At 41.0% G+C, this 18,353-nt stretch overlaps 1 protein-coding gene across 1 annotated transcript; it reads left to right on the forward strand.

The window, feature by feature from the left end:
• The first annotated feature begins 51 nt into the window (after positions 1–51).
• On the forward strand, positions 52–15,683 carry LOC146625985 (uncharacterized). The gene is made up of 6 exons (XM_085363101.1): positions 52–168; positions 580–1,616; positions 3,188–3,270; positions 5,415–5,428; positions 12,415–12,432; positions 15,083–15,683. Exons 1-6 carry the CDS (start codon positions 151–153, stop codon positions 15,677–15,679), a joined length of 1,767 nt encoding a protein of 588 aa, XP_085219227.1. The 5' UTR covers positions 52–150; the 3' UTR covers positions 15,680–15,683.
• Positions 15,684–18,353: the final 2,670 nt, after the last annotated feature.

The following is an 18,353-nucleotide window of genomic DNA, read 5'->3' on the forward strand; positions in this document are numbered from 1 at the left end:
GTTTATTTGCTCTGCTTCTTCTTGCCAGGGATAAAATACATATCTATACTTTTGTGTCCCAGCTGAGTAACAGGAGGAGAAGAGTCTGGTGGAGCAGCAGAGGAACAGTTTCAGCCATTTGGACTCAGCTCAGCCACTACAGAGGAAACAATGACTTCAACACAGGAGGTGAGAAAAGTATCTCAGTTACACTGTTATTGAAACTGTGTGCACAGCTGGTTGTTAACAGCAGCTTTATCTTTTCCATCCTGGGCTCCTCCTCCATACATACAGAAGCTACATTCACAAACAAAAACCACAGAAGTTACAAGAAAATACAAAGATCATATTTTATCAGCACACATTGAAACAACATCATCATCAGTTGAACTCACAATATTTTTATGACATAAAAGATTTTCCCCTTTGACAAGTCTTATTGTAGCACATCATTGTAGTGTGAAACTATCACCAGAAGGTGGTGGTAACACACCTATAACGTGTTTCTTGACCTCTTTGATTCCACTAATGGAGGCAGTTTCAGTTTGTTCCACGACTGCATTTCACTCACTGCCTCTGTTTGTATCTCTGTCACTGCAGGACCAACATGGAGCGAGAAGTCAGCGCTCTCAGGAGGCCGACAAACCTCACAGAAGAAAGGGAGAGAAAAAATACAGTTGTGACGAGTGTGGGAAGAATTTTACCCGAGCTCAACACCTGAAAACACACCAACTCATCCACAGTGGAATTAAAGCGTACAGCTGTGACTTGTGTGGAAAATCTTTTTCCCGGGCTCCATACCTGAAAGCACACCAACTTATCCACAGTGGAGTTAAACCCTACAACTGTGATTTGTGTGGAAAATCTTTTACCCGGCCTCAACACCTGAAAACACACCAACTCCTCCACAGAGGAATTAAAGCGTACCCCTGTGACTTGTGTGGAAAATCTTTTTCCCGGGCTCAATACCTGAAAGCACACCAACTTATCCACAGTGCAGTTAAACCCTACAACTGTGAATTGTGTGGAAAATTTTTTACCCAGCCTGGAAGCTTAAAATCACACCAACTCATCCACAGTGGAATTAAACCGTACAGCTGTGACTTGTGTGGAAAATCTTTTACCTGGGCTAAAACCTTAAAAACACACCAACTCATCCACAGTGGAATTACAGCGTACAGCTGTGACTTGTGTGGAAAATCTTTTATCCAGGCTGAACACCTGAAAACACACCAACTCATCCACAGTGGAATTAAACCGTACAGCTGTGAGTTGTGTGGAAAATCTTTTACCCAGCCTGGAGGCTTAAAAAGACACCAACTCGTCCACATTGGAGTTAAAGCGTACAGCTGTGATCAGTGTGGTAAAGCTTTTGCTCACAGTACGTACTTACAGCGTCATCAAGTTACCCACTCTGGAAGCAAAGCGTACCCATGTGATTTTTGTGGAAAAACATTCCGCCGTATAGAGTCACGAAATCTACACTTACGCAGTCACACTGGACATAATGTTTATTTCTGTGATCAGTGTGGAAAACTCTTTACAACAGTTGGAGAGTTAAAACAACACATGTTTACCCACAATGAGGAGAGACCTTATAAATGTGACCTGTGTGATAAGACTTTCAAATCTCCAAAGTCCCTGAGAAGACACCAAAAGATCCACACCAGAAGGTAACTCTACAAGTGCAGTTACTGTGAGGTATGTATTTATATTATTATCTTCTTATATTAGACTGAGTGTTTGGAACAAGTCAGATCAGTAAACTTATGGAGTTATATTGGATGAACTGATTGAAAAAATGTGTTATTTTCGTCCAGTAAGCTGAGTGTTATTAGTAGAAGCAAGTATCACAGTTGTTATAGGTTAATAGGACCTAGGCTCACCTTTTCTCTAATCAAAATAAAAAAGTAAACAGAAAACAAAGAAACAAAAACATAAGAAGAAGAACTTTATTTATGAAGTGCTTTCAGACAAAGTTCTGTACAGCTATTTAAAAATAAAGAAATAAATGAAAGTGATGCATAGCAATAAAAGTTAAAAACACTAATTAAGATGTGTAGGATAGGGTGAACTAGTGGGTCTTCAACTTAGCTGTAAAAACCTCCACAGAGGCTCCACTAATATCTTGAGGGAGGTTGTTCCACAAAAACGGGGCAGGAAAAGGAAAAAGCACGCTCCCCCAATAGTTATTTTTCTGGCTCTAGGAACTTTTGAATGACCAGAATCCTGGGATCGGAGAGCATGGGATGGAACATAAGGGTTCAAAAGATCAGAGAGGTATGAAGGTGCCAAACCATTTAAAGCCTTGTAGGTGAGCAGCAGGACCTTAAAATCTGTCGAACCTCACAAGGTAGCCAATGAAGTGATTTCAATGCAGGGGTATTGTGCTCAAATGTTCCAGTTTTAGTTCAAATGTGAGCAGCTGCATTTTGCACCATCTGTAAACCTCTAAAACCTTTCTTTGGTAGCCCAGAAAGGAGAGCGTTACCATAATCGATACGTGAAGACACAAATGCGTGGAGAAGAACCTCTGCAGTGTAGTTTGATAAAACTTGTCTGATTTTAGCTATGTTCCTCAAATGACAAAAGGCGGTCTTTGTTGTCTCTTTTACATGAGACTCGAAGGAGAGCGCCATGTTGAACCACACGCCCAAGTTTTTAACCTTGTCCCTGCAATTTATGACATAGTCATGAATTTTCAAGATTCAATTCAATCTTATTTATATAACGCCAAATCACAACAACAGTCGCCTCAAGGTGTTTTATATTGTACAGTAGATTCTACAATAATAGATACAGAGAAAATCCCAACAATCATATGACCCCCTATGAGCAAGCACTTTGGTGACAGTGGGAAGGAAAAACTGGTACTGTAGAAAACTTATACAGTACCAGTGCTTGTTGCTGTTCCTCTACATCAAATACATTAAATTGGGAGATGCTCTTTGTTTCAGGCGATGTTCAGGATAAAAATGTTGAAGGAATTCCCTGACTTACTGTGTTTGTGTCTTTGTTTAGAAGCAGAGCGACACAGATGGATCCAATTCTCAACCCTGTCGTCACTGTGGTGGTGGGAAAGAGTTTCACTGTGACCTTTGTGGAAAAACTTTCAATTACCAGAAAGCCTGAAAATACATCAGCGTAGACACACTGGAGACAAAATGAACTTCTGCAAAGAATGTGGGAGAGGTTTCTCCAAACCAAGTGAATTAAAACGACATGAAGTCATTCACAGTGGGGTTAAAAAGCACGTGTGTGACCAGTGTGGGTCATCCTTCACCACTGCAGGTTACCTGCATAATGAGTCCACACAGGAGAGAAACCATACAACTGTAGACACTGTGACAGACGTTTCTCATATTCAGGGACTCGTGATTGCCATGAACTTCGACATATTGAAGTGAACTTAATAACAGTGTGACAAGAGCTTTAAGAATCTCAGTTTATAATCCGAACATAAACAATCCCTCACTGTAAATAAACTGTTTCACTGTTACCAATGTGCAAAAACATTCACTTCATTATCTGCTCTGTACAAACATCAGCGCGATCCTGCAGGACGGACTGCACTGGATCACAGTGAATCTGAAGAGACAGAAAGATCCTCTTCTGGTTTCAGGGTCAGACTTACAAACCAGATCAGGCTCCACAGAGTTCAGATGGAATCTCCTGTAAAGAGTGTCAGCTGATGTCACACTTGGATCTCATGAGGTAGCTCTGATGTTTGGACTTCAATTCAGGAAGAAATAACATTCGAAATGTTGTTGTTGTTTTTTTTTGTTGTTTTTTTTCCCATGACTGAGCTCGTAATGCCTATTAGTCGTATTAAACTAAATTGTTTTAATTTAAATTAATTCAAATTCTATTATTTCTTTTTGGACCCTCAGAAAACACCAAATTCTTTTTACATGTAGATAGATGCTGGATGCCGGTAGAGTTACGTATTCTGAATACTTTGGATTACTTAATATATTTTCATGCCTATTACAACTATATGAATGTACTATTGCTATGTGATTTATTACTATTATTGAAGGCCACTCGCCATACCAATACCAACTAATTTTTAAATCTTAATATAAAATGAGTAACAGTAGGGTGGACATTAGGTATGGCTTTTTGCAGTGATCTTGCATAGAAAACAACTTCTGTATCAATAATATGTTTTCCTTTTGTCTACTTTGTGGCTCTGATTTCTGGACTTGCATCAATAATCCTGAATGTTACATTTGGGAAGCTGCAAGTCTTTTACTTTTTTATTTTATTTTTTTATTTATTTATTTTTTACGGATTTTGATTCTCCAAAATGTTATCGCTGTTACGTTTAAATGGTTTTCCCATTGGGACACCGTATTTAGTAGTAGTTGTTGTTATAGATATTGTTTTACCTTACAGTTAACTGATATTGTATAAATACTTGAACTTAACTATTGTTTTGATCTTCTGGCTGACTGGTGTTTTCACCCGTAATACGGTAGAGGTGGGGGGGGGGGGGATCGATACAGCACAGCATCTTGATATTTTGCGTTGTGATGTTGTCTCAATACAGTGACACCAAACATCGATATTTATTAAAGAAAATAAAATACTCTGGGAATTACTCTGGGAATACAATGAATAAGGGAGCTCATCTTATAAGAGGCCAACTTTCTGCAAACAGTTGCGCTCTGACTTGAAGTGACTGCAATCACTTTGGGAGAGATTGTTGCAGGTTTTAAATAAATGCTGCCTTATTTATAAATGCAGACTAAATGCTACCATGTTTTCATCAGTTTGGTGTTAGGCTTGGTCAGTGAGCACTGCTCGAGGGGACTCGACTCACCGGGTTGGTTAGTCAGTTGCCGTTAATAGACTTACATTAGTTTATGTTTGCTAACTAAAAGCAGAACTCACTGGAATATAAAGACACTAGAACTAGAAATCAGTCTAAGGGGGGGTCACTTTTATGCTGCCTCTGACTTCAACAATACCTTTAAAGTTAACCTGAGGGTATACAGTCTACTTTAACTCTCTATCTTTTAAGCAGTAAGTGGTTCTTCGTTGGGAAAATCTCCCGCTTACAGTGGCTTGCAAAATTATTCGGCCCCCTTGAACTTTCCCACATTTTGTCACATTACAGCCACAAACATGAATCAATTTTATTGAATGTATTAATGTACATTTATAATTCCAGGTGAAAGACCAACACAAAGTGGTGCACACGTGAGAAGTGGAACAGAAATCCTACATGATTCCAAACATTTTTTACAAATAAATAACTGCAAAGTGGGCTGTGTGTAATTATTCAGCCCCCTGAGTCAATACTTTGTAGAACCAGCTTTTGCTGCAATTCCAGCTGCCAGTCTTTTAGGGTCTGTCTCTACCAGCTTTGCACATCTAGAGACTGAAATCCTTGCCCATCCTTCTTTGCAAAACAGCTCCAGCTCACTCAGAACCACTTCATAAAGTGGTTGTTCAGGTTTAAGCAGTGGGAGGCGAAAAACTAATATATCCATAAGTGATGGCTTAACATTCTGCATTCAAGTATAAGTTTGTCTAAGTCCGCCATTGTAGAAATTCATTGCACCGAAAGAAAAACGTGCACAGTGAGACGTCAAAATAGGCGCACACCTTTGACGCTGCGTTTTCTCAGTTTTCCTCATCCACACGTAAATGCAAAAACTTGAGTTTTCGAAAATATCCACCCTGGCAGGAGTTTTTTAAAATCTCCGTTTTCAGCGAACGAAAACGAGGTTTACGTGTGGACGAAAGGTGTAAATGCATAGAAAAATCTGCGTTTTCAAAAATACCCTGGTACGTGTGGACGTAGCCTTATTCATTATTCAAGGCACAAACGGAAAGTCATGTACGCGTGCAACGTAAAGGTGAGTGTGCAACGTAAAGGTGAGCGTGCAACGTAAAGTCACGTGGACATGCCGCGTGAGCATTCGAACTGAGTCTAAAGTTTTCGTGTGCGAATTGAAGCGGGTGCTCTCCAATCATCAAAAGTAACAAAGTCATTGAACACATTTATACAGTTACCTTTACATTTACCAATCATATATCACAGATTTACACTATTTTTTTTTTAGTACTATGCAAAAAGGCAAAGACAGAGCGACAGTCTGGGTCAATGGTGGCCGAGGCGACGGCAAGGCTAACAAAGGAACCCTCGAAGCGTTAGGCTAGCTTTGTAACAGAATATAACAGAAAAGTATGAAACTCCAGCTGAGTTGTAAGATGAAAAGTGGACACAATTTCGGGCTCCCACATTTTGTCAGAAACTGTACATTAACGAGTTTTTTACTGTTATTCAAATGCAACTGTGGAAATAACAAATAGAAGAAAATTCATTCATTCTTACCTTATACTAATCGTGGTGCAGGCCAGTGCAGTGCATGAACTGATGCCTTCTCCGGTCAATTCCGCTGAGAGTAAATCTAATGTCCCGCTCTACTGTACAAGACAATGGTTACCTGGAGGGATGTACCACTGTGAGAGGGGTGCTGCGGAATAGTCCAAGTGATCGCTGCTTTAATTTCCCGCTCAACTATACATAAATTGCAGGTCGACACGATTTTTCAAAGCTGGTGAACTAGACCAAAGTCATTGATAACAAAAGAACAATAAATCCACTTTCTCCGGTACTTTATACCCGCTCAGTTGCAATGCAATTTAATGCACTACTAGAAATCGATGGCTTTTTGATGGTGTCCGGCGCGGAATGATGGTCAACTATAAATAGACGTTTTCTCGACGTTGTTGTTGTCACCTGGTCAACTACAAATAGATCAAATATCAATGACAAAAAAACAACGGTAAATCAACATCATTTCAACGTCCCTATAGTAAGACCATGGGTTTACCACAGTATTTCAATGTTGTTACAACAGTGACATTTCAACCCTGACCATAACGACGGATTGGATGAAAAATCAACATCGATTCAATGTCGTCTTGCTATCTGGAATCTTTTGATTGGTCGACATGGTACATTTTTTGACCATTAGGAAAGGGTGGGGTTTTTTGGTTTTGTCTTCGCTCACAGGTGGAAAGTGCTTTATGGCATTTTCCTTATGAAACACAGTTTTTACCGTTTCTTCCCGCAGTAAATATAAACAATGATAGTATTCAGGAAGAAAACCAAATATTTCATATATTTTTAACATAACTCTGGTTTTACGTGGCCGATCAACACAATTTAAAAACTCCATCAACGCTGTCATAGCCTGATACCACAATTTTTCTTAAAAATGCCAGCCAAGTGCCAATTGCTTTACACGTAATAGAGGATTTCTCAAAAGGGTCTGGATTGGTCCTAAACTTAAATAAATGTCAATTATTGCCTGTCAAAGAGTGTAGTGTTCAGAGTATTTGTAATATAACAGTTAAAAATGAAGCAACATATTTAGGTCTGATTATCTGCAAAGATCCAAAAGACAGAATTTTACTAAATTGTCCCCCAATTATTAAAAAATCTCAAACCAAATTAAATCAATGGTTGCAGAGAGATTTAAGTTTAAGAGGAAGGGTATTGCTCTCAAAAGCAGAAGGTCTGTGTTGACTGACTTATGCAGCAATTTCTCTGCATGTGGACGGCAAAACTTGTAAGGATATCGACCGAATGCTCTTCAACTTGCTCTGGAAAAACAGGACACATTACATTACATCAGAAAAAGTGTATTGATGAATGACTATGAACACGGTGGCCTCAATGTTTTGGATTTTACTACTCTAAACAATACATTTAAGATTAATTGGGCTAAACATTTTCTTAAAAATCCGGTATCCATTTGGAAGTTTGGTGGTCTAAGTTATCTTAGGTTGTGATTATAATATAGATAAGCTTCCAGAAAACCTTTCGATGTTTCACAAACAACTTCTATTAGCTTGGTCCCTTATATATAAACACAACTTTACACCCCATACGTATTCAATTTGGAATAATAGGAACATAGTGTATAAAAATAAATCTTTTTTTTTTCTAGGTGGGTTGAGAAACGGATTGTTTTAGTGAATCAGCTGTTTAATCCTAATGGGCAGCTTATGTCCTATTCAGAATTCTTAAACACCTATAAATTTCCAGCCACACCCAAAGAATATGCCATATTATTTGATGCAATACCTACGAGTATTATAATGCTTTTTAAAGGTATTCAACCTTGCATATCATCTGTTTCTCTCCCCAACCCTTTAGATTCACACATAGGAAGAATCTGTCTAACAAACCGTAGTAAAAGTAATAAGAATATCCGTGCTTTGTTCCAGACAGAATCTCTAACTATTCCACATGTGGTCTCTTATTGGAATTTCTTTGTCAGTGACATTAACTGGAAAAGAGTATGGACAATTCCTAACAAGTAACTGGTAACGAATAAAGTGAAGGAAGTCTCCTTTAAAATACTGCATAAATTTTATCCTGCTAATCATTACGTGACAAAGTTCAAAAGGGACATAAATGTGAACTGTGGATTTTGTGGAAGCCATCCTGAGACTGTGCAACACCTTTTCTGGATCTGTTCATACGCTAGAACATTTTGGAAAGACTTCAGTAGATTCATTGCTGGACATCTCTATAAAGACTTTACTGTAAAATGGGAAAATCTTGTATTTTGTTTCTTTCGAAGGCAAAAAAAAAGAAGATGCTTACTTTATAATAAACTTGTTAGTTATCTTAGCTAAATTTTATTTTCACAAATGCAAATACAGTAACAAAAAACCTAATTTTAAACATTACTATAATGATGTTTTATGTTACATAAAATTGATTAGTGGATCACTCAACAAAAAGGCTATGAAAACTATTACTATTTGTAGTAATTACGAATTATTTGAATGTTTGTAATTCTTTGTATCACACCCTCTGGCATATATAATAATTTTGTTCTGGTTGTATACATGTTCTGTATACTGTTTCTTAATAAAGTTTATTTAAAAAAAAAAAAGAGGACGCGGCTCATGAATTTGGACACCCCCCAAATGTAGCTTCTGAGTCACGTGACCGCACAGCAACGAATCACAGCAGAGCAGAAAATGGGGCGGAGCAAAGCATGTGTGCAAGAGAGGAGTCGAGCAGAGAGAGCTGCTTTTTCATGAAACGGGAGTAAAGTAGTGAACTTAGAGGAGAGAAACAAACTAAAGCATCGATCATAAACCACTACCAACGTCCTGATCGATATCTGCATCGATCTGCCCACCCTGGTCTCCTGGATCGTAGCTGAGATCAGCGTGAACCACGTGGGTCTCTGCTCCCTGATCTGTTTCCTGTGTTTGGAAAGAGTTGCAGCTTCATCGCGGAGTTTCTCTCGGTTTGTGGGCTCATCTAAAGGTAAGCACCGAGCTAACTTTACTGTGAGTTCAGTTCATGTTGAGTTTAGCTCCTGAATGAGGTCTTCTGCTGCTCTCCTCGGTGTCTGTTCACAGTTTATTGTGAACACGTTGAGAGAAGAGTGAGAGAGTGTTTGGAGAAAAACACCAACTAATCATTAGCTCAGCATGCTGGGAGAAGTTGGAGCAGAAAAGTCTTTTCAGCAGCCCTGCAGCTGTTTTTCTGCCTGCACCAAACCTCTACAGCCTCATTTGTATTTACCGCGTTGACTACATCCACGATTAAAAGACCTTACGCCCCTACAGCGTTATGTACGGTTCAATGTGTGCTCGCTATTCATTGTGCCTTTAGGTGCAGCTGCCCGTACTCACAAAGAAAGTTTTGGTGTGATTCTCCTTTGCTGAGATCAACATGTCTGAAACAACTTTTTTTGTGTTTTTGATGCAGTGTTTTCTATAATTCCGTCATAATGGTTTGTATGAGCGGTGAAACGTGTTTTACCAAACTTAAAGAAGTCCAGCCGCTTTCTTGTAGAAATTGTTGAACAACATGACACTAACATTACATTTTCCATTTGTATCGTTGCGAGCCTTGTATACCGATAAGATAAACAGATAAGACGAGGCCAAAAAACTGTGATGCGCACACATTTTGGGAGAGCTGCACGTGTTTTACTGAATCAGGAAACAGACACACACAGTGCAGTGCGGACTTAAATCCACACGTGGCAGCACTGAAAGTAAGAGAGACCTTTAACCTTTGAACCTGTCCCTTATAGAGAAGGAAAACAATCACAAAAGTACCCAGTAGGGCTGCATGATTAATCGTTAGAAAATCGCGATCTCGATTCATACTTATGTGCGATCTCATTTCCAAATGACAACGATTTTAAAAAAAAAAGAAAAAAAAAAGACGGCAACGATTGTACCGCATTTTGATCCGGGACGTAATCTGCATGAAAAATACACAAAAAATACAAAAAAAACCCTTTCAAATCCGGGGACCAGGAGGCATACAGTGCTGCCAGGGCCAACCTGAGAAGAGGCATCAAGACTGCCAAGCAGCAGCACAGGAGGCGTATCGAGGCCAGGTTTGAGAACAACACAAACCCAAGGCAGGTCTGGGAGGGCATCAGGGCTATCACGGACTACAAAAGGAGAACACCATCACCCTCAGCCGACAGTTCTACTCTGGCTGAGGATTTAAATCTCTTTTATGCCCGTTTTGACAGGGAGAACACCGACCCTGTCCTGTCCCCTCTCCCCTCAACCGATCCTGCTCCGGTCCTGAGCACTCATGAGCTGAGGCGTGTGTTCCGGAGCATTAACACCAGGAAGGCGGCCGGGCCGGATGGAGTGCTGGGCCGGGTGCTAAAAGACTGTGCTGCGGACCTGGCGGACGTCTTCACCTCTATATATAACACCTCGTTGTCCTGTTCACTGGTACCATCCTGTTTCAAAGCAGCAACCATCGTTCCCATCCCAAAACAGTCAAATGTCACATGTCTGAACGATTTCAGACCTGTGGCACTCACCCCCATTCCCGCCAAATGCCTGGAGAGACTGGTCATCAAACACATCAGAGCTGCTTTTCCACCATCCCTGGACTCGTACCAGTTTGCATACAGGGAGAACCGGTCAACCGAGGATGCGATCGCCATAGTGCTGCACACATTACTGGAGCACCTGGAACACAGGAACACCTATGCACGGCTCCTCTTTGTAGACTACAGCTCGGCTTTTAATACCATCCGGCCATACAAACTCCGTCCCAAACTCCACCAACTGGGACTTAACTCCTCTCTGTGCAACTGGATTATGGACTTCCTCACTAACCGTAGACAGAGTGTCAGAGTGGGTAAGAACACCTCTTCCACCCTTGTGGTCAACACCGGTGCCCCTCAGGGGTGTGTCCTGAGCCCTCTGCTATACACTCTCTTCACCCATGACTGTATTTCCTCCTGCGCGTCCAATCTCATCGTTAAGTTTGCCGATGACACCACAGTGCTCGGACTTATATCCAACAACGATGAGACAAACTACAGGACAGAGGTGCAACAACTAGAGTCATGGTGCCACGACAATAACTTGGTCTTAAACACCAAAAAGACCAAGGAGATCATTGTAGATTTCCGGAGGAAGGGTCATAACAACCATCTGCCTCTCTTCATCAGCAGTGAGGCGGTGGAGAGGGTGAGCAGTTTTAAATTCTTGGGGGTAACTGTGACCGAGGACCTGTTCTGGGGCAACCATATCACCTCAGTTGCACGGAATGCCCAACAGCGCCTCTACTACTTTAATCTCAGCCAAACCGATTTACTCAGGAACAAATAAAATACTAAAAAAAACCAAACAATAACATTTCTAAGTTATCCAAGTGACTCATATATCATGTTTAACCTGAGTAGTGAAAGACAAAAAAGATGTTAAATGTTTATTTTGTGACCCAGAAAGAATAATAAGAGTAATATTAAAACTAACCGGCTGCTGCCATTGTAGGAAACTGAGCTTTTTTTTATTTTTTATTTTGAAATATATACAGGGTGTAGCATCCCCTGGGTAAAGGTGGTGGTATGCAGGGAGCTCAGTGGTAGAGGTGGGCGATATAAACGATATACGATAGAAACAATATAAATTTGACCAACGATAGAGATTTTGACTATATCGCTCTATCGCGATAGTGCATGTTGATGATGTCATCAAGCTGCGCCTGTTTTGGTCGAAAGCATCGCAGCGGCTAAAACCATTATCATCTGCAAATTATGCCAAGCGACAGTCACAGCAAAGAGATGAAGCACTTTTGAAATATGGGGAAAGCCAAAAACTGCGCTTCCTCTACTTCCGTAACATTGATTCATTAATGTTGAATTCTCTCGCAGCTGCTCTATTCCCATGTTGTTGCAGTATATTAATAACTAACCTCGTATTGTGGATGAATAATCTCAGTTGTTCTCCTGACTGAAGTTTGGCCCGTGTACAGCATCCTGCTATACGATTGCATTTGTCCCTGACCAGCAGAATCCCTCACGTTAACTTTTAATGAGTGGAAAAAAAGTTGGCGTTCATCCTCCAGCTTCATTGTGCTAATGTTATGCTAACATAGCTGTGTCGCTAGCAATCACGTAGCACAACATTATATATCAGGTAGTCAAACTTCAGTAACCCCTCAAAGGCCACTGCTGTTTAGTTTTCTGTCTTCATTTATGTTGGAAGTGATAGCAGAGCTGTACGTTTGAATTAGTTTCAAAAATCTCTTAGAACATGTCATGTTTAGGTGTAAACTAGCGAGCTAACTTCCTGTTAACTTCTATCTCTGTTAAATTTAATAAATTCTGTTTTCATGGATGCATCGATGTAAAACTTAATTGTTACACCCGATAAAGCAGCAACGCTGATGATTTAATTAAAGATGAAAGAATTTAGACCGTTTTTAACTCTTAGTATTCGTTTGACTTTGGGACCTGAAGTTGACGGAGTTTTGGACCCAGATTACTCCGCGAAGCTTTTCACTACGGCAGCCATAATGCTCTGATTATCCATCAAGCTGTGCGGCTTACCAAAGTTGTACTAAAACATTTTTTTAACAGATTTCTGCACGCAGAAATCGGTTCGAGGTCAGTAAGCACAACCAGAATTCATACATAAGGCACACTCTCGATTTTTGAGAAAATTAAAAGATTTTTAGTGTGGAAAATACGTTATACAGAAGAAAAGAATATATCACGATATATATTCGTGATATATATCGCATGGCCCCACCTTATCATGCGATAAGGTGGGGCCAGGTTTCACAATGAACACACCCGAAACTCTGGCTGATTGGGACCCACACCCAGTTTCACACCTTGGCTCAGGCGATTAGAGGATCATCAGGGGGTCCTTTTGTCCCTCTGTGGGGGGTTACTCCCACTAGGTTATATCTGGGACTCTCCACCATTTGACCTTAGAACTGAAGAAGCTTCTCGGATGAGAGGTGAAACGTCTTCAAGCAACTTAAAGAAGTCCAGACGCTTTTCTTTGCAAGCTCCTTTGACTACGATGACCTGGATGACTGAGAACCTTCACAGACATCACGATATATATTGTTACCGCACATGCTTCAAATTATATCACCTTATGAATTTTAGGCCATATCGCCCAGCCCTACTCAGTGGCCTTTTCCCTTTCAAGTTCTTGTAGGCAGCTGATGACTTTCTTTTTGTAGTTGCTCCTGGGATTTCACCTTGAAGCTTCATAGTAGAGATGTGCAAAGCAGCCAGTATCTGTATTTGTATTTATTGAGGGGGGAAAAGTATTTGTATTTGTATTTGAGTAAAATTCAAGCTGGGCATAAAAATCAATTTTTTGTGTTACGCTTGTAATTAATGTTATAGTGTAAGTATTCTTTAATTGTATCCATTATAGCAACTATGGATAGGCAGTATTAGTTGATTTTTTTCTTTCCATAAATCCAGCAATGAACATGTAACGTCACTGAAAAGAAAATAACATAACAGCCATTGCCTCAACCATGGTTAAACCAACAACTAAGGTTAACCTTAGCATAGGTTGAAATACCTAAGTAACCTAAATGTACCATATAGCTCGCACAAGTGCATACATTCGACACAATCATTGTTTTAACCTTTTTACCGAACTTTATCGTTACTCTGTCAACAGCCTGTTGTCTAAATTACCAAGCTAACAAAGCTACGTAAACAGAGTGAACATAAGAGCACCCGAATGCAGATGTCAATAGTGCAGCGTAATGAAATAATCTCCCGATCTTCGCGAAACCTATAAACTGCCTCCAGAACACAGTTAAGGTCCAAAAAATCTATTGAACAAAAATAGTGATGCAGTTCAGTGTTTTTTTCGCTCAGCCGAGCCGTCTCTGTCGCTGTGTGGAGCAGCCTGTGTCAGTCACCTCTTTCACACGTCACTCACTCATCCAGTACTGTTCTGCAGTCTCTCAAGGAAACTCAGCTGTTTCATATAAAGTTTTCCCTTGTTCCCAAATATAAATATTTTTTAAGTATTTGTTCGAAATAAATATTCGTAAAAAAATAATTATTATTATTTTTTGTTTGGTTTTTTTGTGTGCCTTTCCGAATACTGTATTCCGGTTCTGCTCCACCCCTCCTTCATAGGTATTGTTACTGATGAGTGTCGTAATGTTTATTTGCTCTGCTTCTTCTTGCCAGGGATAAAATACATATCTATACTTTTGTGTCCCAGCTGAGTAACAGGAGGAGAAGAGTCTGGTGGAGCAGCAGAGGAACAGTTTCAGCCATTTGGACTCAGCTCAGCCACTACAGAGGAAACAATGACTTCAACACAGGAGGTGAGAAAAGTATCTCAGTTACACTGTTATTGAAACTGTGTGCACAGCTGGTTGTTAACAGCAGCTTTATCTTTTCCATCCTGGGCTCCTCCTCCATACATACAGAAGCTACATTCACAAACAAAAACCACAGAAGTTACAAGAAAATACAAAGATCATATTTTATCAGCACACATTGAAACAACATCATCATCAGTTGAACTCACAATATTTTTATGACATAAAAGATTTTCCCCTTTGACAAGTCTTATTGTAGCACATCATTGTAGTGTGAAACTATCACCAGAAGGTGGTGGTAACACACCTACAACGTGTTTCTTGACCTCTTTGATTCCACTAATGGAGGCAGTTTCAGTTTGTTCCACGACTGCATTTCACTCACTGCCTCTGTTTGTATCTCTGTCACTGCAGGACCAACATGGAGCGAGAAGTCAGCCCTCTCAGGAGGCCGACAAACCTCACAGAAGAAAGGGGGAGAAGAAACACACCTGTGACGAGTGTGGGAAGGATTTTACCCGAGCTCAACACCTGAAAACACACCAACTCATCCACAGTGGAATTAAAGCGTACAGCTGTGACTTGTGTGGAAAATCTTTTATCCAGGCTCAACACCTGAAAACACACCAACTCATCCACAGTGGAATTAAAGCGTACAGCTGTGACTTGTGTGGAAAATCTTTTACCCTGGCTGGAACCTTAAAAAGACACCAACTCATCCACAGTGGAATTAAAGCGTACAACTGTGATTTGTGTGGAAAATCTTTTGCTCAAAGTAAAAACTTAAAGCGTCATCAAGTTACCCACTCTGGAAGCAAAGCGTACCCCTGTGATTTTTGTGGAAAAACATTCCGCCGTATAGAGTCACGAAATATACACTTACGCAGTCACACTGGACATGATGTTTATTTCTGTGATCAGTGTGGAAAACTCTTTACAACAGCTGGAGAGTTAAAACAACACATGTTTACCCACAATGAGGAGAGACCTTATAAATGTGACCTGTGTGATAAGACTTTCAAATCTCCACATTCCCTGAGAAGACACCAAAAGATCCACACCAGAAAGTAACTCTACAAGTGCAGTTACTGTGAGGTATGTATTTATATTATTATCTTCTTATTTTAGACTGAGTGTTTGGAACAAGTCAGATCAGTAAACTTATGGAGTTATATTGGATGAACTGATTGAAAAAATGTGTTATTTTCATCCAGTAAGCTGAGTGTTATTAGTAGAAGCAAGTATCTTTTTTCTTTTTTTGCCTGTCCCGTTTGGCTCTTTTGCCATCAGAATTGTTGTCTAAAGGCAAAGAAAGATGCCCAACGGATTTACTTTACCAAACTGACCATCCCAGCCTTGCCGTAATGGTCCATTTGATTCACCTTTTATTGTTTATTTTATTTTCACTTACTGAATACGGGACAGACTTGACTGGGGGAAAGAAGGCGAGAAAGAAAGAGGGAAAGAGAAACAGCTGAGAAGAGGGACGGGGGAGAAGGGCAAAAGACAAAAACCAACAGAACGGGCAGAGAAAAAAAAATGCATATATCGATCACCTGGATCACCTGTTGAGAAAGAAAAAAGAAAACAAGCAGAAGAGAACAAGCGTAATAGAATAAACAACATCACAATGATATATGGGAATATGACAGTAAATACTAAATGTTAAACATTATTGTGCAGCACATAAGATCAACAGAACACAGTGTGTTTTGAGGTAGGAGCCAAAAAGGGTGTAGTTTGTGGGTGTGATCACCCGTGTGTACACCTGTGAGCATGGACGCGCTTGTTTTTTGTTTTTTAAAAGGTTCCTTCATGTAATAATCTGCTAGAGGGTGTGGGGGGGCCACAGCCCCGTCCTCCAGGGCTTGAAGCAGGTGTGGAGGAGATCAAAACTCCAGACATCCAGAGGCCCCCAGAACACAAGAGACCAAGGAAGACCAACAGAGGGGCAGCTGCGCCACTGTCCCAGAAAGAGCTGAGGAGAGTCCCAGATGAGGGCTCACTCAGCAGCCGCGGAGCAGAAGCCAGGGGGCGTTGCAGTGACGCGCCCGTGAGCTCCGCCGGCAGCCAGCTGCGCCTGAGTGACCGAGCCCCAGGCCGAGAGGCCGGGGGCACCCCACCTCCGAAGTGGCCCGAGCGAGCCCCAGGCTCCAGGCCCCGATAAGCGGCCGCCAAGGAGTGAGCCGGTGTGTACCTGGACGCCCATTCCCAGACACAAAGAACCACCAACGCACCGATGTCTGAGGGGGTCCGCCACTGGCAGGGGAAGTGGTGGTGGGTGGAGATAGGCCTCCAAACCTTGGAGGGCCTGAGATGTCCCCAGAGAGGTGGCGCCTGACACCCAACCTGACATATAGACACAGACATACAGGCACACACAGATACAAACATCCATTCCCACCCTCATGCTCTCATATGCACTTACTCCACACTCAACCAACGTGGAGACAGACATAAAGAGACGTTGTACACACGATCACACTCCCCAAGCGTACTCTACAAACCGGGTCTAGGTGCCCCCGCCCCTGGAGGGGGGAACTGCACCCAGACCCAGGTGGTGTTTCCCTTTTCCCTGCGGTGGGGGGAGGCAGACCGCCCCGACTCCGCAGCAGCAGGAAGGCTCCACACTCCAGACCGCAGTCGGACGGCCAACTCCTCCTCCTAGTCCTAGCCCCCCTGCTCCAGCAGGTCGCAGAGAATGGGGGTGAGAGAAGACTCCAAACCTCCCTCCACCCGCTCATTGTAGTGTTGATGCATGTGTGTTCTAAGGTGAGAGAGAAGTGATATTGATTCATCTGTTTTAGAAAGCATTCTGTATATTTTGGATAGTAATTTGGGGGGTTTAAGAGTAAGAAATTGAACCACACTTGGTGGTGTTTGTAGTTCAACTTGACCCGGTTTAAATTTCTTTTTTACTATGGATTTAATTTGTTGATATTCTAAAAATCTTTTCTTGTTGATCCCATATTGTGTAACTAGTCCGTCAAATGAAATAAATTCTGTTCCTTCTAGTATATGTTCTAAATATTTGATTCCTTTATCACTCCAATCTGAAAAGTTTATCATATTATTGTTTTGTAATATGTCAGGGTTGTTCCAGATAGGTGTACGTTTGCATGGGATTAATGAAGACGCCGTCAATTTTAGAAACTCCCACCATGCTGTCAGAGAAGAGCTGATGTTGATGCTTTTAAAGCATTCATGTCGTTGGATGTTTGAGCTGATAAATGGTAGGTCTGAGATCTCTAGATTATTGCAGAGTGCTTGTTCTACATCTAGCCAAGGTTCATCTAAGAGGGTGTGTTTTAGCCATCCTGAGATAAACTGAAGCCTGTTGGCTAAGAAGTAGTGCTGAAAGTTAGGCAGTTCTAGTCCTCCTTTATCCTTGGTCTTTTGTAGTGTTTTTAAGCTTATACGTGGGGGTTTATTTTTCCAAAGGAATTTGGACATACATGAATCTAGAGATCTGAACCAATCTTGTGGCGGTTTAGTTGGGATCATTGAGAATAAAAAATTTATTTTTGGTAAGACCATCATTTTTATAGCGGCAACCCTTCCCATGAGTGATATGGGTAGACATTTCCATCTAGCCAGATCATCTTCTACCTTCTTTAAAAGTGGGATATGGTTTAATTTAGTTAGATCTGCAAGCTTGGGAGAAACATTAATACCTAAATATTTTATATTTCCCGATTGTAGTGGTGTAGAAGAGGAATTATGGAGGGAGCAATTAATCGGTAGG

Source organism: Diplotaxodon limnothrissa, linkage group LG9, assembly GCF_057381915.1.
Source record: "Diplotaxodon limnothrissa isolate DT_005_m linkage group LG9, D_limnothrissa_male_GT1.1, whole genome shotgun sequence".
NCBI classification, from domain to species: Eukaryota; Metazoa; Chordata; class Actinopteri; order Cichliformes; family Cichlidae; genus Diplotaxodon; species Diplotaxodon limnothrissa.